General features: G+C 63.3%; 7 protein-coding genes across 7 annotated transcripts; 2 read left to right on the forward strand and 5 right to left on the reverse strand.

The window, feature by feature from the left end:
* Positions 1-82: 82 nt before the first annotated feature.
* Positions 83-3,450, reverse strand: MNEG_1176 (hypothetical protein; the record flags this gene model as incomplete). The annotated part of the gene is made up of 7 exons (XM_014050331.1): positions 83-487; positions 753-938; positions 1,159-1,284; positions 1,442-1,589; positions 2,182-2,418; positions 2,785-2,924; positions 3,262-3,450. The coding sequence occupies 7 exons, from the start codon at positions 3,448-3,450 to the stop codon at positions 83-85; spliced, it is 1,431 nt and encodes a 476-aa protein (XP_013905785.1).
* A 1,202-nt stretch (positions 3,451-4,652) lies between these two features.
* Positions 4,653-7,168, reverse strand: MNEG_1177 (peptide-methionine (S)-S-oxidereductase; the record flags this gene model as incomplete). Its single annotated transcript, XM_014050332.1, has 8 exons — positions 4,653-4,766; positions 5,016-5,135; positions 5,393-5,448; positions 5,745-5,871; positions 6,068-6,161; positions 6,437-6,470; positions 6,652-6,808; positions 7,049-7,168. The coding sequence occupies 8 exons, from the start codon at positions 7,166-7,168 to the stop codon at positions 4,653-4,655; spliced, it is 822 nt and encodes a 273-aa protein (XP_013905786.1).
* A 287-nt stretch (positions 7,169-7,455) lies between these two features.
* Positions 7,456-9,058, forward strand: MNEG_1178 (Actin-related protein 4; the record flags this gene model as incomplete). The annotated part of the gene is made up of 6 exons (XM_014050333.1): positions 7,456-7,483; positions 7,614-7,705; positions 7,920-8,036; positions 8,339-8,415; positions 8,758-8,969; positions 9,033-9,058. The coding sequence occupies 6 exons, from the start codon at positions 7,456-7,458 to the stop codon at positions 9,056-9,058; spliced, it is 552 nt and encodes a 183-aa protein (XP_013905787.1).
* Positions 9,059-9,393: 335 nt separating this feature from the next.
* MNEG_1179 (ribonucleoprotein-associated protein) lies at positions 9,394-10,261 on the reverse strand (the record flags this gene model as incomplete). Its single annotated transcript, XM_014050334.1, has 5 exons — positions 9,394-9,420; positions 9,558-9,689; positions 9,870-9,973; positions 10,066-10,138; positions 10,214-10,261. The coding sequence occupies 5 exons, from the start codon at positions 10,259-10,261 to the stop codon at positions 9,394-9,396; spliced, it is 384 nt and encodes a 127-aa protein (XP_013905788.1).
* Positions 10,262-10,492: 231 nt separating this feature from the next.
* On the forward strand, positions 10,493-13,407 carry MNEG_1180 (Actin-related protein 4; the record flags this gene model as incomplete). The annotated part of the gene is made up of 9 exons (XM_014050335.1): positions 10,493-10,496; positions 10,706-10,887; positions 11,045-11,104; positions 11,234-11,326; positions 11,553-11,621; positions 11,951-12,023; positions 12,315-12,389; positions 12,639-12,770; positions 13,304-13,407. The coding sequence occupies 9 exons, from the start codon at positions 10,493-10,495 to the stop codon at positions 13,405-13,407; spliced, it is 792 nt and encodes a 263-aa protein (XP_013905789.1).
* Positions 13,408-13,748: 341 nt separating this feature from the next.
* On the reverse strand, positions 13,749-15,862 carry MNEG_1181 (hypothetical protein; the record flags this gene model as incomplete). Its single annotated transcript, XM_014050336.1, has 4 exons — positions 13,749-14,582; positions 14,761-15,062; positions 15,268-15,439; positions 15,632-15,862. 4 exons carry the CDS (start codon positions 15,860-15,862, stop codon positions 13,749-13,751), a joined length of 1,539 nt encoding a protein of 512 aa, XP_013905790.1.
* A 1,811-nt stretch (positions 15,863-17,673) lies between these two features.
* On the reverse strand, positions 17,674-20,744 carry MNEG_1182 (hypothetical protein; the record flags this gene model as incomplete). The annotated part of the gene is made up of 4 exons (XM_014050337.1): positions 17,674-18,950; positions 19,256-19,427; positions 19,633-20,118; positions 20,406-20,744. The coding sequence occupies 4 exons, from the start codon at positions 20,742-20,744 to the stop codon at positions 17,674-17,676; spliced, it is 2,274 nt and encodes a 757-aa protein (XP_013905791.1).
* Positions 20,745-20,999: the final 255 nt, after the last annotated feature.

Raw genomic sequence — 20,999 nt, forward strand, 5'->3', positions numbered from 1 at the left:
GGCGGGGATGCTGCCCAGGCGGCGCGCTGCGCAGCGCGGCCGCTCGCTCAAAGCGGGGTCTCATCAAGAGCCGCGGTCCCCTTCATGTCGTGGGACTCGCCGCCCGCCCTGTCACCTGCAGGCGCGACGCCTTGGCGCGCTCGCTGCCCATCTCACTGCGCGCCCGCGCCGCGCCCGCCTCCGCAGCCTCCTTCTCCTCGGTCGCCTTCTTGACCGCCGCCGACGCCTCCGCCAGCTGCGCCTCCAGGTCAGACAGCTTCTTGGCAGCCGCCGCCTTGAGGCCGCCCAGCTCCGCGGCCGCAGCCGCGGCCGCCTGGGACGCGGCCGACAGCCGCTCCTCTGCGGCGGCGGCGCGCGCCGCTGCGGCCTCGGCGGCAGCCTCGGCGGTGCGCTGCGCAGCGGAGGCGTCGGTCAGCGCGCGCTGCGCAGCAGAGAGCTCGTTCTGGAGCTTGGACTGCTCCGACTGCTTCGCGGCCAGCGAGGACTCCTGTCACGCGGTTTGGATACAAAATCGGTTGAACACAGGTTGCTTAGGGCCGAGCGGTGTGAAAGCGGCGATGCGACAAGTATAAATTTCCATTCAACAAGCCCTTCTGGGGCTCTTTTTCAATGTGCTACTAGGGTGCAGTTTGTTGGCTTGTCCAGCTGCAAACTTGTGTCTGAAGGCAGGCCTGCTGTCCATTGCAACTCGCCGTGAACCGCCGTTTGTACCATGAATTTCCAAGGCCCCCAACGCGTGCGGCTCTCCTCACCTTCTCCTTCACCGCAGCCGCGCGCTTCGCGGACTCGTCCTTCGCCGCCGCCTGCGCCTGCGCGAGCTGCTGCTGCAGCGCGGCAAGCGTGGCGTCGTCCGCCCCGGCGCCATCAGCCGCGCCCTGCGCAGCGGCGCCGCCTGACGCTGCCTTCAGAGCCTCGAGCTCCTTTGATAGCGCCTCGGCCTTTTCATGATAGGATGAGGCATGGACGCGGCGGGCGGGCGGTGGAGATTGAACGGGGTTAGTATTGTGCACGGCTGCTCGCCCGTGCCAGCAAGAACAGAGCAGGTGGTTGCCGAAACGCACGTGGAGGCTCAGGTGTATGCGGCGGATGTAGGTCAGCATGAGCAAGAGTTTTATTGGCGTTCTGTGCTTGATTGGTGATCCTTGCATTAACACCAACCTGGCTCTTCTGGCCAACTGCATAGAAAGCGGCGGCGCCGGCGGCCACAAAGCCGGCGATCGTCGCCAGCGTTGACCCGTCGGAGGCTGCTAGGTCTGAAACCACGGTCACGGCCTCAGGCAGAGCCTACATGGACACCATTCAATCCAGCGGGAGCAATTTGAATGAGTGGCGCCAGTGCGGGAGAGCAGATCAGGTCTAGGCCCGCCCATTCGGCCAACTGGGGCCCCAAAGGTATACGGACATGGCTTCAATTCCAAACCCTCGAGCCCAGAGCGCAGACCCGCCACTGCGTGAAAAATCCACCTGGCGGGACACCAGGCGCGGCTTGCATGGGGCCCCCGAGCGCGTGCGGGCTGTGGCGGATGCCTGATGTTGCCGGCCAGCTTTGGATAGCACCGATGCCCTCATACTGCTGCTGGTCCTGGTCCCTGGTCCAGATCGTCGGTTGTGGGCGCTATACGGCGTTGTATGCGCAACAGTCGATGTATGCTACGTTATGTGCCTGCAGATGCGCGACGGCATCGACCACGCACAAAGCATTTGGAGTGTGGAGGCAAGTGCAAAGTTCACATCACTCGAGTGACGCTGGCATGCTGTTGGTTGCACAACCGCAGGGCCCTGCAGCACCAGGCTGAGGTGTCATATGAGTTGTGATTCAAAGTTTTACATCATGACTTGCCAGTTTCATCAGCCCTGACAAAAGTGTGGTCGATGGCTGACCTGCCCACCGCTCACTTGCAAGCCCGCCCAAGCAACCTCCTGCAGGACTCCTCAAACAAGATTGTTCCTGGACCCCGGCAAAGGAGCAGCAGAGCATATTATCGGCACTGAAGTCCGCCACGTCTCAGACTCGCTTGGCGGTCGGCAATGCGTCAGAGGGTTGCAATCTGCAGCTGCCAGCCTGCCTCGCATCTCGTTGTGTTGCCCCTAGTCGTCACAGCCACCGCTGAGGGCATGCGGCCGTCGACCACCCGCCATCAGCCCTGCGCCAACCCCTGAAGGAGTGGGTGGTGAGCGAACAGGAAGGGGTGCTTCTTTGCGAAGAAACCGCCTTGGCCCGCCGCAGGGGCAGCAGCGGCGGCACCGCCACCGCCCCCGCCGGCGCCGCCGCCGACATTGACCTGGGTCCCAGGGGCCGAGACGGAGGTCGCGCCACCGCGCGCAACCTGGACCTGGGTGCCGGGGGCCTGGACGCTCACGCCGCCGCCGGCCTTGCACGCATTGCTGCCGGCGATTGGGACGCCACACTGAGAGAGGCTGAGGTGGTGAGATGATAGATGGCATGAGCGGCGAAGCAGGTGAGAGTGCGACAGACGTGAGAGGGCTGCTAGCCCTCTCACGGGGGCCCTCGTGTGGTGTGTGTGCCGTTTATGTTAAAGCGCATACAGGGGGCAGGCTCGAGCTGCAAACTGCCGGACAGGTGCCAGTTGATAGGAAGGTTTCAGCTCTGCAGATTGCAGTTGCACTGCTGTTGATAAACGCGTGCATTGCTGATTACCTCCAGAGCATGCAGTAGCAGTGAGGAAGCTGCCCGCGATCAGACCTAACATTGGTCTTGTTCCAAATCCTGCAGAAGCCCAGCACAAAATGCCGCGTGAACGCACGCTGTGCTATGGCACTCACACTTGCTGGATCGCCGCGCCAGTCACACCCGCGCTGCGGGCCAGGGGGTTGTTCTGGATGGTGGAGAGCGTGGTGTCCAGAACATCCTTGTTGCACAGGCAGTAGGCGAGCTCGCCGCTGCCAGCCAGCAGGCCGTTGGCCTGTGAGCGCGTGCAAGGGTCGCACGTCGAGCGTGCGGGGGGCAGCAAGGCACGCGTGAACTCCTTGATTCCAGATTCCAATTGACAAAGATTCTTTGGGATTTCGCATGTGGCTGTGCCCCCGAGTGAGATGAGCTTGGGTGTGGGTGACACGCAACCTTGGGTGTCAACCCCTGTCACAACCCCAATCTCAGCACCGGCGGCCCCATTGCCCCCTGATTTGAAGCGCACCTGGCTGCAGCACTGGCTTGAAGCACCACTTTGACACGCGGAGAGCCTGTGAGAAGCGGGGTATTCGACGGGCCGCGACCACAATTATTCGCGCCGCGTGCCCTACGTTTCCAACGTCGCCGCGTTTTAAAGAGGAGTGCTTGTCACGCGCGTACCTGAGAAGCAGATTGTTCTCGCCAATGGACTGCGTGCGCGCAAGGCAGTCAGAGCTGGAGGGGATCTGCTGGGCCGTAGCTGCGGTCGCCAGCAGGGCCACCAATACTGCCAGCGCCGTGCCCATCGTGCTGGCTGCCATGACTTCAGAGTATCTAAAAGTGTTGGGAACCCCACTGTGACTTCTATCTGTAACCACGGGCTGATAAAGTCCGTGCCCGTGTGTCTGCTGGGCGTGACAGTTGGGAGTCCAAGGTTGCAGGCTTCATTGAGCGCTGACAGAGCTGGTACTGAACTCGCTGTGATTGAGTGCGGCGTACTTTAAGTTGCATACCCCTGCCACAACGTGGCTTTGACAGTGGCGCTATTCAATCATTTCGGCCGACTGAGCATCAGTGCCACTGGCAAAGCACACTTGACACCCACAGCGCTCCTGCGTATCTTGTGACCATCAATTTGGCAGACAGCCCAGCAGCTTGGAAGAAACACCCCGAATGGTCTCAGCTTAGGCCACTGGTGTCTTGTCGTGGATGCTCAGAGCATCTGTGGGGCGTAGAAAGGTGACTATCCAGCACTTGTTCCTTTTGCCCCAAACAACCCCGGGAAGCAAATCATTTCAAGGGTTGCCCCTGCTCCCTTGCCCTGCTTGCTATGCCATAGACCAGTGGTCAGCAAGTGTCGGTTCAACTGTTGCGTCACACACCTACAGGAGCGTCTGCAACGAGCCGATCCTCGGCGGGACGGCCGCCCGGGGTGCTGCCCGCCCTCTCGTCCCCACTGGGCTTTGGTGGCAAGGCGGCGTGCGCTCTGCTGCGCACATGCAGCCCTCCTGATGAGCGCCGGCTGGATAATTAGTGCCTGCGCCGAACTGCCGCAAGAGCCTTGCATGGCTGCGCCACAACATTACAGGAGTGCGTGCAGAATGGCACGCAACAAAAAGGACGATTGCAATAAGGGATGGTGCAGTCGGGCTCTCACAAGGTTGAGAATGGGCAGCACGAATGCTCAACTCAAGCGTTGCAGCTACCCATGTAGTTGGTCAAAACCCACGCAACCAGACCCCCAAGAAAAGTGGTCCGCATAGTCATGAACGCATGCCAGAACATGTCCCCTCTCAGCAACAAAGCCGGCATTCCAAGCTATTGCGGGGCTTGGGGCGCGCGCGTGCGCGATGCCAAGCCGCGCCACCAGAGGTGAGCACCGCACTGACCGCTCTGCGCATCCGCCTCTGCACAGCATGCGCCAGACCGTTATCACAGGTGGCTGTCCGCAGATATGATAACAGGCAGACTGATAGCACCAAATCACAGAGAGCCGGCCTGGTTGTCAAGATCGACTGGCAGATCACTTGATGAGCTTGGCGGCCCACTTGCTGCGGAACTTGGCGACCTTTGGCTCCACCACAAACATGCAGTAGGGCTGGCCGGGGTTGCGGTTGAAGTAGTCCCAGTGGTACTTCTGCGGTGCGGTTGGCGGCGTGTGGCAGAAGGAAGGACGCGCCCGCGGGAGTGAGCCGAGTGCGGGCGGCGCGGAAACACGCGCGCGAGCTACGGTGGCCGAGCGAGGAGGGGGTGTAAATGCGCGTGATGAACACCCGTGTGGTAACCTGTATACCCGGCCGCCCCCCTCAGTGGGAGTATCACATGTACTGCCTTAGCCAATGGATGCCACGAGAGAACAGGCGCGAACAGGGGTGTGCGGGCTCACCTCGGCAGACCAGAACTGCGCGGGGCCGTCTGTGGCCAGGGGCAGCAGCTTGGTGACGATGGGGTTGGGCCACAGCTTGTCCTTGGTCACCTGCTCACGCACCTCCTTGGCGACAGCCTCCTGCGTTGCACGACCACGTCGAAATGGGTTGCAAAGCGGCGTGAGTGTTGAGTGCTTGAGACCTGGGAAAACTGGGTCGGCACAAACAGCCTGCAAGGACGTGCGTGGGAGCGGCCAGGAAGCCGGCCGCTGGCATAGGGCCAGCAACTGCTGGTGAGAGCAGCCAGTGCGCGACCACCCAGGGGCCCGCCACAGTGGCCCGCCACAGTGGCCCGCCGCAGCGCTGCCAGGCTGATGGTGGGCCTTCGGCCCCGCACCTGCTCGGCGTCAGCGTAGAATATCGCCGACGCGTACTGCGGGCCTACGTCATTGCCTGCAGTTTGAGGGTAGGAACAGGATACAGCGGGCGCCACAGCAGTCGGGCAGGTGCTGGATCCCCAGGGGCCCCCGTTATGCTCCCCAGGTCACAGGGCACGCAGCCCAGGAAGCACACATAGGGTGCACTGTGACTGAAAGCAAACCCGCGGCATCTGCTGGGCGGCACCCCTTGCCGAGCCCACCAGCCCGTGTTGCGCGCCCCAAGGCGAGCCCCGAACGTAGTGCGCTGTGTGCGTGCGCAACCCAGGGGCGTGCACCCGTTGCATTGGTTCACGGGCCACGGCTACGCACCCTGGCGGTCTGGCGTGGTCGGGTCGTGGATTGTGAAGAAGACCTCCAGCAGCTCCTTGTACGACACCACTGCAGGGTCAAAGGTGATCTTGACCACCTCGATGTGACCGGTCTTCTTGCCGCACACCTGCAACAATGGATATTAAATGCGGTGTCTCAGGGCTGACTGCTGCAGGTCCAATCAAAGCTCTTGCGCAGGCGCGAGTCGGCTGCAATGCTGGTGTTGTGGGTACTGCTGAGTCAGGCAGACAGCAAGCAGTGAGGCAGGAATGCCACAAGGGCGCCCCGGCGCAAGAGTCGGCTGAGTGTGCTGAGGCTCTCACCGCTTCGTATGAGGGGTCTGAGACGTGGCCGCCAGCATAGCCGCTGACGACGCTGCTCACGCCTTTGATCTGCTGGTAGCACGCCTCTGTGCACCTGATGGTATTGGAAAATGCGTACGGTAGTGAAGAGGACCAGAATTGGTAACAAGCAGAGGGCAATTTGCAGCGCATGCTTGCGCCTCGCATGCCGGGGGCGAGATGCAGGGTGAGGGAGCAGTCGCGAAGGGAAGGGGTACATGGAGCCTGCGGGCGGCGGGATGTCTCTGGTCTGGCCTGTGACGCGGGCCTGGGCGCACAGGGCAGAGTCGGCAACACAGTGCTCATGGGGGCCCCACGAGGCGGCAAGGAAACCATGATCGGAGATCTCACCAGAAGCACCCGGTGCCCACAACGGCCGTTGCCACTGCAGAAGGGGGACACAAGGGGGATGCGACACACTCAACATGTGTTAGCACCGAGTTTGTTTGACCTATGCATGTTTGGGTATATGTCGGAGGGTCGACCCTTGCTTGTGCCAGGTCCCCTCCAGCGCTGCGAATGCCTGCCCTGCCACTGCTCTGGCTCCACGCCCCTGACGTCCCCACCCTTCCTCAGCAGCTGCCCCCAAAGCTCACTCCCGGAGCTGCCGTCCCCTGCAGCCGTGGCAACCGAGCGCGACAGGTGAGGGGCACGAGGCGCAGAAGCGAGTGGTGCTGTGAAGGACGACGCGCCAAAAGAGGTGCCGAAGGGCGCGGCGAAGGCCTGTTCCAGCAGCAGCCAAGATGAAGGTAGGTTGGGGTGTGGTGTGTGAGTGAGCAACTTGATGGTGCAAGGTGCAACTGGCGCATGAGGACGGGTAGCAGAGGATGCCTCAGCATCCATGCCGTCACGCACGCCCTGCTGCTTTGCGCCGGCTCCATTGCTGCACTTGAAGTGCATGGCGGCCTGCAGAGGCAGCCATCGGCGGTGCATGCTGGCCAAGCAACCTGCTACATGCCACACCTGGTGGGCTGCACTGGAGGAGCGCCGGACAGGGGCTGCACCGGCAGCGAGTGGCCGGGGTGCGGCGAGGCGGGCGTTGACGACGATGAGGCTGGAGGCACGCTGGCAGGCAATGCGCATTGTGTGCATCCGAGTGATATCGCGCTATGTAACGGAGCTGGCGACCTGCTGATGACGACGCGTTCGGCCTGCGCTATAGAGTGATACGTGGAGCCGCGCGAAACGATACCGGTAAGGGGGCTAATGTGAAGGGTAATTAACGAAATTCGACTTATAAAGTGTATGTATGTATCCTAACACAAACCGATCGTTAGCTTCTGGAAATTCTGCGAGATCGCGGGGCGTATGATCTAGAGGGCACCGACCAGGAGCGTTTAGGGGAGTTGGAAGGGGGATAGAGGCTTTAGATGGCTGCTAACGCAGTTTATGGTGGAGGTGAGTACCTGAGTGGTGGCGACAACACGATGCGCTGCACATCTGCCGCCTGCTGCTTTGCACTGCGGCGGACGCCCGCGCTGGAAGGGGTGGCCTCACCTTCTTTTGCCGGTGCGCTGTGCATTCGCAGATGAGGTCAATGCGGTGGTTATAGATCTAGGCGGCTGCCTGTGCCGCGCGGGCTACGCGGGCGACGACACCCCAAAAGCGGTCTTCCCTGCAGTGCGTACTGCTGGGTGTCCCGCCGATTTCATCCGCCGAATTAAAGATGCAGCGAGGGCCTTTGTGGGCGTTTGAACCAGCATATCATCATTGGGTGCTGCACCCAGTGCCGAGCTGCTGTGCTGTGAGAGGTGAAGAGCGGCCCTCGCCGTGACGTGGGGCTGCTGCGCATCAGATGGCGCCGATTCCCTGCCGCCGCCCATCGCCCCCGCAGGTGGCGGGCGTGGTGGCGCCGTCGGACGCGAACGGCGTCGAGGGCAGCGGCGCAGCGGGGGCGCGTGGCATCCATGTAGGCAACACGGCGCTGTCCTTCAAGCGGGACGGCATGGAGGTGCGGCCCGGCGCACTCCCAACTCTCAAAACAATTTTGGCGTTTGAGCTGCAGCGCCGGCCACGGGCCTTGCAAGACTGCTTGAAGCGGCATTGTGGGCCTCGCCTGCTGCAGCGGCATCCCGGCCTTGAACGCAGAAACACCGCATCCGGCGCGCCGGCTGTGACGTGCCGCAGCAAGCTGCCGACCCTCTCCCAGCAGGCGCCGCCCAGGCCAGCTCGTGCTTGGCCTGCAGGCCTCCGCGCCCACGTCATCCTCCCACTCAACGCATTCGCACCATGCTGCGTCCGCCATCGCATCAGGTTGTCAGCGCACTGGGCCCTGATGACCTGATCCAGGATTGGGACATTGCAGACAAGCTGTGGACTCACGCGCTCAAGTGAGGGGGCCTGGGCAGGCCGATGCGGGCGGGACTGGGGGGCGCCGCGCGCTGGGCTTGCTAGCGGGGGGCTAGAGGCCGAAGAGTTGAGGCCGCAGCGGCACTGCGCGCGTGGCTCCACGCTCCCATCAATGCAGGCATAGCCCATTACACATGCGCCCTCACACATACAAACAGTCGTCCGTGCACGCACAAGCATACACATGCCTGTGCGCACTCTCTCTCTCTTTCACGCACGCACACACACACACACACACACACACACACACACATACACACACACACACTTGCCAACACACCCTCTCGCTTTTACGGTATACGAATTCGCCCTCCGCCCCTCAGGGATCGCCTAGGCGTCAACCCGGAGGAGAATGCCATCATGCTGGCAGAGCCCACCCACAACACGCGCGCCGCGCGCGAGAAGGCGGTGGAGCTGCTGTTCGAGAGCCAGCGCTGCCCGGCCCTGTACCTAGCGAAGAGCGCGGTGCTCAGCGCGTTCGCGGTGGGCAAGCAGACGGCGCTCGTGGTGGACGCGGGCTACCGGGGGACCACAGGTGGGCGGGGGGGTGTCTGCTGGGCTGCGCTGCCTGTGCACGCGTGTGGGGTGTTGACCCCAGCTTTGCTCAGCTGCTTGTTTGGATAATGCATAATCTGACTTGGGCTAAGCAAGCCATTCGGCAACGTTAGTGCTTTCTGCTTGCTGGGATTCCATTTCTGTTTTGCTCGACGGCAGCCGCTCACATCAACGGGAATGTAGGGCTGCTTTACAGCGCCAGCTGCAGGTTAGGGTCGCAGTTTGTCCGCCCTTTCTCAGGGCACAGACGTCAGCGCAATAAGAGGTGTGTTTCTTGTGGGGGGCTTTAACCAGGGGATCTAGCCGCCCGCCCACCGCCTCCGCCCGTCTGCGCCGCGCCCGCCTCGCCGCCTTGTCCTTGCGTAGAGCAGCAGCCCTTTGGGGTGCTTCAGATAGCCACATCCTTAGATCAGCAGCTTCTCGATGGCATCCTGCGAACATCGGCAAATAAGTGACGGAGCCGTCAACGGGCATGCCGTAGCTTCGATGCGGCATTGTCCCAATGCTGATGGGTGCACGCTGCAGCAAGGAGAGTTGGCTGTTGCTGCAATGCGTCTCCCTCACCCACCTTGAGGCTGTTGATCTGGCTCTTGAGCTGGCTGCCCTCGTTGGTGGTGACCGATGCCGCGATAACGGGGCGCGAGACGCCGCACGCGCGGCCCAGCGCCGCCTTGGACGGGACGAACACGTAGGGCACGTTCTGCATTTGTATCATGTGTGCATGCGTGCGTGTGTGTATGTGTGTGTGAGTGTGTATTCTCTGTGCATGTATAACATGTGAGTGGGGTTATGCAAAACGATTGAGCAGCCTTTGCTGCTGCTGCTGCTGTACCCGAGCTGCCACACCAACTCGAGCGGCGGCTGCCGCCGGAGCACGCACCTTGTCCTCAGCCAGCAGCGGCAGGTGCAGCAGGATCTCAATGGGCTCAGTGTCAGCCGCCATCACCACGAACTCGGAGATACCGCGGTTCAGCGTCTTGGTGGCTGCGTTCGGCAGCAGTGACGGCCAAGCGCGGGGGAGTGAGACTGCTGCTGGCATATGACCTCCCTACAGCGGTGCATGCGCTTTCACACACCTTCGTTGGCTCCCTTCTTGAGCTGCTTGTAGTTTGAGGCTTGCTGCACGATGTCCATGATGGTGTTCGTGAGCTGCGGAACCGGGTGGCGAGCGCGTTAGCCCATGCCATGGCACGTAGCAAGCTCTCAGCAGGCCTCTGCACGCACCTGGGCGTCGGCCAGCGGGTACGCCTTCGGGTTCACAGCCTCACTCATGGCGATCACAGGCTGATCACTACCCCAAAGGCTGCGGAGGGGACGAGAGCGGCTGGTGTAGGGTCGGAACGAATTGAAACGGAAAGAGGACGACGTGGGTGAGGCAGCAAACCTGTGCGGGCTCCAAAACAGCAGGATGCTCGCCAAAGCAGCCGCTAGGCAGCCGCTTCCACGACCGACGCCGCCGCCAATGCCCCGCTGCCGGCTTCTAGGCCACGCCCAGGCTGTCAAATGCGTTAAGTTGAAGCACTTAGCTTCTTCATAATTATTCTGCTTTGCGTCCTGCACCCTAGCGCTCCTGCCGCACCCACCTCCACACTGTCAACCCCATCGCGGCTGCATCACTTCTTGTTTCAAGTCAAGGCCCTCGCCCCTTGTCACGACGCCTTTGCCCCCACACGCCCCGCCTCCCGCCCCGCCCCTGTGCCCTCTGAAACCCCCCAGTGGCGGCCGTCCACGAGGGCTTTGTGCTCAACAAGAGCGTCGCCCGCACCGCCCTGGGCGGCGCCCTGCTGACCAAGTGCATGCAGAAGGTGCTGGAGAAGGAGCTCGAGTCCAAGGGCTCCAAGCTCATGGCGCGCCACATGTTCAAGCGCGTGCCCATCCCGGACTTTGCGCAGTACGAGGTGCGGCGCGGCCGCGGGCGGCGCCAGGCGCGCTAAGTTTGCGGGCGCTGGCGTGTCGCGGTGCAAGGTTGCTCCCGATCAGGACCAATGAAGTCTTCGACCCTGCTTGCCCCCTCTTCCTCCGTCCGCGTTCCCATGTTGATTATCAACTGAGCAGACTGTGGTGGAGGCGAACACCAACATAACGGCCTCCTATGACGCCTGGGGTCTGGAGCAGGTGGGAGTGGCGTGTGCGTGCGGCGCATGGTGCTGCATCCGGTCCTTGGACAGCCTTGTGCGATTACTCAATCACACGACCCCTTGAAACTTACAAACACACGTATGCGCGCCCACTTGAAAACACCAGGTGGCGCAGGACGCGAAGGAGAGCCTGTGCAAGGCCAGCGACACCACCTTCAACGACCAGGAGGGGGCCAGCATGCCCTACGCGCTGTACGAGGTGCGCCACACAACTGACCCCCAAGCACCGGGCTTGCTTTGGTTCTGCAGCGCAGCGTGTGCCACCTGCCATGTGCCAGCCTTGACCTGTACTCAGCAGGTTTTTAGCTTATCCGTGTCCTGGAAAATTCTTTCGCCTTATCTGGTGGCTCTCACCAGCGTGCCCTCTCCACCTGGACCCCCACCTGCCCGGCCCCTTGCACTGCCCACCCCCATCGGCCCCGCAGCTGCCTGATGGCACAGAGCTCAACATCGGCCCGGACAGGTTCCGCGTCACAGAGACGCTCTTCTCAACGGTGGGCCAAACAGCGCTCGATGGCTTTCAGGCGTCGCCTGGGCTTGTAATGGACGCATGCACCACTGGCTCAAGGGGGCTTGAGGCGCCAGCTGGCTCGTCCCCCGTCCCGGTGTCCTCGGCAATGACCGCCCGGCAGCCTGGCAAGCCCCACCCGTCTCGCATGGCGCTGCCCGCCTGCGAGTCGCGCCGCGCCCAACCCCCTTCCCAGCGGATGCTGTCTCATACCTCCATCCGTCGTCACAAGCCACCCTGCAATGGCGCCTGCGGCTGATTTCAGTCCCACACAGCTGATGCAACCCACACTGATATATTCCATTGTGCCCCCAGGCGCGCGTGTCGTCATTCCCGGGGATGGACAACGACCCGCTGGTCCTGGGCCGCCAGCTGCTGTCGTGGCCAGGTGAGGGCCGCACGGCAGGGCGGCCGCCGCACGCCCCCCGAGCCGTGGGGCCCGACCCTGCGCCGCGCAAAGCCCTTGCGCGAGCGCGCAGTGCAACGCTTCGAGGCGCCCTGTTCTTGTGCTGCAGCTTGGGACACGCGAACCCTTGCCTGACTTTGGGTCCCCCGTTCAGAGACAATGCATGGATTCTTAGCTTTATGGCCGAATTCTAAGTTTTGCGCCCTCGTCCAATTCACCCCCAACACACACACACACACACACACACACACACACACACACACACACACAAAGCCATGGTCAAGAACGCCATCGATGGGTGCGACGGTGACGTGCGGCGGGAGTTCTGGAGCAGCATCGTCCTCACGGGTGCGAGGGGCAGTCTGACAGCCCACCACCGCGCCGGCCCCCACGTCGCAGCCAGCACGCTCGTTGAATTTCCCTGGCCCTGCCTGTGGCAGGACATAGCGCTGGCAGCTTGCGTGCCAAATTCCTTGGCAGGGACGTGCCGCACAAGTCCTCTTGCACCCAAGCCCTTGCAGCCCTGATGCATGCTTCTGTACATCCCCTGACCCCCCCCTTCACTGTCCCAATTTTGTTGGCCGACCGGCTGGGCAGGTGGCACGTCCCTGACGCCCAACGTGCGTGAGCGGCTAGAGCGGGAGCTGACCGCGCTGGCGCCTGGCGGCACCAAGGTCAAAGTCAACGCGCCAGTCAACCCCACAGAGAAGCGGTTCGCCACCTGGATTGGTGCGTGCTGCCCTGGCTGTATTCACCTCCCTCGCCCAGATGAAAAGTTGTTCTGTGCGCGTTCCAGCAAAGGCCTGCATGCCGATTGCAAGAATTCTGGTTGAGTGGCCAGGTTGGCACCTCAGGCGCGGTGTGCTGATGCTATCGCCTCAAAGCGTTGCCCTGCCCCCACCCCCACGCAAGTGTGGATTGCACACTTGCCTGCGTGCGCACTCGCTTATTCACAGACATGCGTGCATGCACACACTCGCGCACAAGCGCGCGTGCACACACACACAGATGTCCACACACACACACACACACACACACACACACACACACACACACACACACGTGCACATGCACTCCATAAACTACACATGCATGCACACACCCGCATGCACGTGCGCACGCACGCACGCGCGCGCGCACACACACACACACACGCTAACACACACACAATACACACAACACACACACACACACATCACGTAGCAAGAGACATGCATGGCGCGTGACATCCCCGTGCCCCTCCCCTGTCCCTCCGCCCCAAGGCGGCTCCATTTTGTCGTCTCTGGGGTCGTTCCAGCAGATGTGGATGTCAAAGGCGGAGTTCGAGGAGCACGGTGCCGGACTCATACACCGGAAATCGCCCTGAGGCTCTCTGGGCGCCTGGCAGGCCCAAGTGTGGTGCAGCTGCGGCCATGCCAACTTGTGCGGCACGTGTTTTGAGGCACTGTTCATCACTGTTCATACGTGGATGTTTCTGCTTGATTTTCACAGTCTAGTTGTAATCACTCAGGCTGCGACACGGAACCTCTGGAATCAAAGGTGGTTGCTGGATAGCAGCACATCTGGCTCGCACAAGCATGCGCGCATGCATGCACTCCAGTCCTCCAATCCCAGGTCGCTCACAAAGCTGTTCCAGACGTGAAACCAAGAACTTTGAAATGCAGATCAAAAGCAAAGGCATGCACTGCAGAAGCTCACGCCCATTCGTCACCCCTGACCTGCACCCTGCGACGCGTCCCGCACTGCCGCCACGTCCTGTGCTGCCGGCTTCACTGCCTTCGCTGCCGCCAATGCCTGCGCAGCCTTGCAGGCGGGCTTGTGACCGGCCGGAGTCCACTGCTGCCGCATGCAATCCTGGGAGCAGAACCGCACCAGGCGGCAGCCGCGGCACAGCCGCAGCCTCGCAGCATCGGTCTTGCCGCAGTTGGCGCAGGCGGCAGGGGCAGCAGGAGCAGCAGGGGCTGCTGGAGCAGGGGCCGCTGGAGGACAGGCAGGCGCAGGCAGCGGGGCCGCGGCTGGGCTCCCTGGCGCCCTCTGCAGCGCAGGGGCGCCCGCCGCAGCCTCGCCCGCGCCGCCGCTCGGCGGCGCCTTGCCTTTCCGCGTCGGCCCAGGCTGCTCTGGCGCCTCTGCCCAGCGTAGCCAGCTGTCTATGCCCAGCAGCGCCCGTTGGGTCATGTTCGGGGCGGCCGCCGCTGCGGCCACCGCTGCAGCTGGCTGCGGGGCGCCCTGCGCCTGCTGAGCCTGCGCCATGCGCTCGCACTCATACGCCTTGAGAAGGCTGTCCACGTCTCGCCTCAGCCCCGGATGCGCTCTGAGCACGGCAGCCGCCACACCACTGTCGCGCCCAGCCGCCTTCACCAACTCCTCGGCTGCCAGCAGCAGCGCCTCATGCACGACGAAAGGCGGCCCCAAGCGCAGTGCACCGGCGGTGCCGCGCAGCGGCCCAAACGCCGCCGGCAGGAGCGCGCGCGCGATCACGCGTGCGTCCTCGGGGTCGGCCCCGCCGGGCGTGGAGAGCGCGATAGTCAGGATGTCGCCGGCCTGTCGAGGCGCCAGCGTATGCGGCCGTCTGGTGAAATGCGTCGGCCTCAGCGGGCGGCGGCGGCGGGGCTGACGAGAGCGGGGCCAGCTCGGCTGCAAACGCCTCGAGCGCCCGCGGGGCGATGGCCAGAGCGCGGCAGAAGGCTTTCGCGGTTCTGGGGCGGCAGTCGTCGCCCACCATCACCACCAAGCTGGACAGAGCTTTGATTGCAAAGCGCGCGACGATGGTCCCGGTAGCGCCGGGGCGCTGCAAGACGGACACCACTGCGGGGATCAGCCGGCCCGAGACCGCCTCAGGCAGGCCGCCCTGGCTGACACTGCCCCCACCGTGGGCCGCATGAAGTTTCAGGCAGCGGATGAAGACCATGCTGCTCATCATCTCCGCGCACACCAACGCGTAGCTGAGGTGCGTCGATGTGAGCGGCGCCTCGGCAAAGATGCGGCACAGGAGGGCCGCGCCTTTGGAATCAAGGAAGAGACCTGCAACGCAAGACAGCAGCCAGAGCAGAGGAGTCAAGCAGCATCGACTGATCGCGGAGAAAAGCAAATCACCAAGGGGCTAGCGTACGCCCTGCATGTTGTGTGTGCAAGGGCCACCGGCACAAAGCGCAAGCCGGGATGCAGAACCTGCTGGACGCCTATGTGGCTCCGTCCCTGTCTGTGTGTATGTGTTGGTATCACTCACTGGTCGCGCATTCGCTAGTGTCAGGGCACTCCACCAGCAGCCTCATGAGCGCGACGGCGCCCTCTGCCGTGTCGTTTTCCTCGGACAAGCGCAGGACGTCCACGATCCACCGCACGGCCGCGGGGACGGCATCGATGGCGGCACGCGGCGGCGGGCTTTGTCCGAGGCGTTCCTGTTGGGGAGGCAGCAGGGGCGCATGGATGCAAGGAGCAGAGCAGGGTCTAATGTCAGCAACATGGATGCAAAGTGGTGGGATTGAAACGCGCAACAAAGGTAAGGACGCCTGGTTATTGTTCAAAAGGCTTGCTTGCTATACAAAGGATTGCCTGCCACGCCCCGGCGGCGTCAAGTCGCCGCAACTCACAGGGGCGGCAACGATGACTGCGGCAGGGGGGTCTGCGTAGCACCCAGCCAGGTAGGCCGCTGCATTGTACACCCGACACAGCGCCCCCCGCGCTCTGCTGGTGCCGGCGAGGAGCTTTGCAGCCGCCGCGACGGCGCCGCCACCGCCGCTCTGGCGGCGCTCCCACACCGCGCAGTGGCTCACGCACAAGATGCTGAGATGCCCCAGGATTGCCAGAGCCATATCATGCATATTGGTGTTTGAGCCGTCAGCGGCTTCGACGACAAACGCCTGCATCAGTCCAATGGCGCTCCCGCCGTCGCCTGCACCGCTGGCCGCGCTTAGCGCAGCCTCTCCTCCGATGACGCTGCAAATAGCACAGAGTACGGCGGCCAAGCAGCCCAGCGGTTCAAGGTCACCGCCGCGGATCATGATCGTGTTGCCGCCGCCCCTCACCACCTCAGCGCAGCTCAGCAGGGCTCCGACAAAGCCCGGCCGCTCGGCAAGCTGCGGGCGCGGTGGCGCAGGGCGCGCAAGGCAAGGGGGGCCAGACGCGCCGTGCGTCGCAACACTTGGTGTCCATCCCGAATTCCTAAAAGTGGTCAGGGGTCAGACACGGCTTCCACAAGGTGCCGGTGCGTTGTAGCGCGACTGGTGGTGCTGCAGGGGCAGCAGACTTTCCGCAGAGCAAGGCGCAAGCACGGCAAGCTGGTCCCTGCCAAGCGGTACCCATTGTCACGTATCGCAAACACACGGGCACATGTATGGTACCCAGGCCACACCTGAAGCGTGTACGTGAGTCTGGTATCATGGATGGTGATGTCTGCGCGCGATAGCCAGAAGGCGGCCCTGGCGCCTGCCTGCGCTGCTTTGCAGCAGGCCCGCCAGGCCGTCCACCAGCACGCCCGGCAGCGGCGGATGGTCTGGGTTTATGTCCACCTCCCGCGCCAGCTGATAGATCAGATATTCCACTTTGCGGTGGGTGGACACGGCACCCGGCTTGCGCCTCATGAGGCCCTCCAGATCCAGCAGCTCGCGCAGCGCACGCGCTGTGCCGGACAGCGGCGCCTCGGCGACGCCTCCAGTGACCGACGCCATGGGTTCAAGGGTTCGCTAGAATTCTTTTGCTGTGTTTCGGTGATACCATAAACTCCGACCTAGCGCGAGATTATGTCTGCCGCGGGTGATCTCGCATGTTTGACTCTGTGTGAGGCGTATAGTCTGCGCGACGAGCAATCCACCATCAAGAGCGGCTCCCATACATACGTGTATGTCGGCGAATTGATTGAGCTCAACGGGCTTGTATGGGTCGGCAGCTGCTGTGGTGGGGTAGAGAAGAGTAGCTGCTCGTGCTGTGGTCGCAAATGCCCTAGGTTGCAACCACTCGCCTGCCTTGCCCTGTCTTCCCCCCTTCTCATTCCCATGCATGCAAATAATTGGACAGACGGTGGTGGCGGCCAACACAAGCATCACATTGCACCAGGCACACACAACTCCCATCTAATCCCTCTATCTGACCCTCTTCTTTTCCTCAATACACACACCTGTCCCTGCCGCACCCCCCCCCCCAGGCGGCTCCATACTGTCGTCTCTGGGGTCGTTCCAGCAGATGCGGATGTCAAGGGCGGAGTTTGAAGAGCACGGCGCCAAAGTCACACAACAAACATCCCCGTGAGGCCATGCCATCGCGCTCCTACCTGGCAGGCCCAAGTGTGGTGCGGCTGCGGTCCCGGCCCCTGTGCAGACCAACAGAGTTCTTGGGCCTTGCCATCTCGTGCGGCGGTTCTTGTTGTTGCGCTGTCTATGTGAGGCGTTTGTTGGTTTCTGTACATTATCAAACGTAATTTTGTAGTGGACGTGTAGGCTGGGACAGGGAACTTTAAAAAACAGGTGCGTAGTGGATCTCAGCGCCCTGTTTGCACAAGCACACAAGCATGCAAGCAATTCAGTCCTCCCAACCCAGGTCGTGCACAAAGCTGATCCACACTTGAAAGTTGAAATCAACCATTTTAAAATGCAGATCACACGCAAAAGCATGCCATGCAGAAGCTCGCTCCCATTCATCACTGCTGCCCTGCACCCTGCGCCGCGTCCCGCTCCGCCGCAACGTCCTGCGCTGCCGGCTTCACCGCTGCCTTTGCTGCCGCCGCCGCCTGCGCAGCCTTGCAGGCGGGCTTGTGACCGGCGGAGGTCCACTGCTGCCGCATGCATTCCTGAGAGCAGAAACGCACCAGGCGGCAGCCGCGGCACAGCCGCAGCCTCGCAGCATCGGTTTTGCCACAGTTGGCGCAGGCGGCAGGGGCAGCAGGAGCAGCAGGGGCAGAGGCCGCGGCGGCGGGCACGGGTGTGGGCGGCGCGGCAGCGGCCGGGCTCCCCGGCACCCTCTGCTGCATGGGGCTGCCCGTCGCGGCCTCGCCTGCGCCGCTCGCCGGCGCCTTCACCAAGCGCGCTGGCCCTGCTGGCTGGTCTGGCGCCTCTGCCCAGCGCAGCCAGCTGTCTATGCCCAGCAGCGCCTCTTGGGTCGAGGTTTGGGCGGCCGCCGATGCAGCTGGCCGCGGGGCGCCCCTCATCGGGCGCTTGCACTCGTACGCCTTGAGAAGGCAGTCCATGTCTCGCCTCAGCCCCGGATGCGCACTGAGCACCGCGGCTGCCACATCCCTGTCGTGCCCGGCGGCCTTCACCAGCTCCTCTGCTGCGCGCAGCAGCGAGTCGTGTACGACAAAATCCGGCCCCAAGCGCACCAAGCCGGCCGTGCCGCGCAGCGGCCCAAACGCCGCCGGCAGGAGCGCGCGGGCGATCACGCGTGCGTCCGCCGGGTCGGCCCCGCCGGGCGCGGAGAGCGCGACACCCAGGGCGACGCCGGCCATGGAGCCGGCGCGCGCGGCCGTCTGGTAGAATGCGGCGGCCTCGGCGGGTCGCGGCGGCGGGGCCGACGAGAGCGGGGCCAGCTCGGCGGCAAACGCCTCGAGCGCCCGCGGGGCGGCGGCCAAGGCGCGGCAGAAGACTTTCGCCGTTCTGGGGCGGCAGTCGTTGCCCACCATCGCCACCAAGCTGCGCAAGGCCTCGATTGCAGCATGTGCGACGGTGGTGCCGGCGGCGCCAGGACGCTGCAAGACGGACACCACTGCTGGGATCAACTGGCCCGAGTCCGCCGCGGGCAGTCCTCCCTGCCTGATGCGACCTGGGCCGCGGGCTGCCTGAGGATCCAAGCCGCGGATAAAGACCATCCTGCTCATCGTCTCCGTGCACAGCAACGCGTTGTCGAGGTGCGTCGATGTGAGCGGCGCCTCGGCAAAGATGCGGCACAGGAGGGCCGCGCCTCCAGCATCAAGGAAGCGACCTGCAACGCAAGGCAGCAGCAGGGAAGGGGGGGTGGTGGTCGAGCAGCATCGGCTGATTGGCGGAAGACAGAAACTTCCAATACGGCGGGGGGAAGTAAGCCCAACCTTAAGTCCCAACGTGTGCAAGCAAGGGCGACTGGCGAAAAGCGCAAGCCGGCGTGCAGAACCTGCTAGCCCTGATGGCTGCTGACGCGGACCCGTCCCTCTGCGCGCGCGCGCGCGCGCGTGTGTGTGTGTGTGTGTGTGTGTGTGTGTGTGCGTGCGTGCGCGCGTGTGCGTGTGCGTGTGTGTTGATATTGCTCACCCGACGCGCATTCGTCGGTGTCAGGGCACCTGACCAGCAGGGTGAGGACCGTGCCGGCGATTTTTGTCGTGTCGCTATTTCCAGGCGAGCGCAGGACATTCACAATCCACTGCACGGCCGCGGGGACGGCGTCGATAGCGGCATGCGGCGGCGGGCTTGGCCGGGAGCGTCGCTGTTTGCGGAGGCAGCAGGGGCGCACGGATGGAAAGAGCAGAGCAGGGTCTGTTGTCAGCAGCATGGATGCAAGTGTGGTGGGATGAAAACACGGGTATTTGGTAATGATGCCTCGCTATGGTCCCAACTTCATACGTTAAACCAGGCACGGAGTCAATGCCTGCTGGTCGCAGGAACGCCTGGTGAACGTCGTTCCAACTCACACGGGCCGCACTGGCAGCTGCAGGAGGGGGGTCCGTGAAGCACCCAGCCAGGTAGACCGCCGCAGATTGGACCCGACACAGCGGGCCCCGCGCTTTGCCAGCGCCGGCGAGGAGCTTTGCAGCCGCCGCAACGGCGCCGCCGGCGCCGCTCTGGCGGCGCTCCCACACCGCGCGCTGGGTGTCGCACAAGACGGTGAGCGGGACCAAACTCGCAAGAGCCAGATCTTGCATACCGGCGTTTGAGCAGCTGGCGGCTTCAACGACAAACGCTTGCATCAGTCCAACGGCGCGGCCGCCGTCGCCTGTGCCTCCCGCCGCGCCGACCGCGGCCTCTCCCTCAGTGTAGGCGCACAAAGCTGCGAGCGTGGCGGCCACGCAGCCCAGCGTCTCGACGCTACCGCAGCGGATCATGCGCGCGTCGCCGCCGCGACCCAACACTTCAGCGCAGCTCAGCAGGGCTTCAACAATTCCTGGCTGCTGGGCAAGCTGCGGGTGGGGGGCGCAGGGTGGTCAAATCAAGGGGGAATTGGAGGCGCTAAGCATGTTGCGCAGTGCGACACTCAATGTTCGCTGCAAACAAGAGAAGGGAAGGGGCCAGCCAGGGGCCGCGCAAGGTACAAGCGCCTGCAACGCGACACGTGGCGCGGCAGGGGTGGCAGAGTCTCCTCAGAGCACCACGTAAGCACCAGATCGGATCCTTGCAAGCAGTGAGAGGATGGATTTTCATTGTGCATCGAACGGCTACGGGCGCCTGAGTCGCGCCGAGGCCGCACCTGGCGCGCATATGGGGGGCGCTCCATGTGTTTGACATGGAGGTTGGCGTCTGTGCCCATCAGCCAAAAGGCGGCCCTGGCGCCCGCCTGCGCGGCGATCCTGACTTCGCTCGACAGCAGGCGCGCCAGGCCCTCCACCAGCGCGCCAGGCAGCGGCGGCGGGTCCGGGTTCGCGTCCACCTCCAACATCAGCTGCGCAGTCACTTCTTGCACCTTGCGGTGGGTGGACACAGCACCCGGCTTGCGCCTCATGAGGCCCTCCAGATCCAGCAGCTCCTGCAGCGCGCGCGCCACTCCCGACAGCGGCGCCTCGGCGACGGTTCCCACGCTCGACGCCATGTGTGCATGAATCCACTATCGTTTTTGCTGTATTTCGGTGATATCACACCGAATCCCACTTATCGTGAAATAAGATCTGGCGCGGGTGATCTCGCATGTTTGACTGCGTGCAAGGCGTATCTATGCGAAGGACTACACACCATCGAGAAAGGCTCACAAACTACAAGTGTGCTGCCGAGGTCATCGAGCACAACGGGATTGTTGGGATTGGCAGCTGCTGTGGCGGTTGATCCAAAGGGCCAATGCCTAGGTTGC

This window comes from Monoraphidium neglectum, assembly GCF_000611645.1.
Source record: "Monoraphidium neglectum strain SAG 48.87 unplaced genomic scaffold scaffold00113, whole genome shotgun sequence".
Lineage (NCBI taxonomy): Eukaryota > Viridiplantae > Chlorophyta > Chlorophyceae > Sphaeropleales > Selenastraceae > Monoraphidium > Monoraphidium neglectum.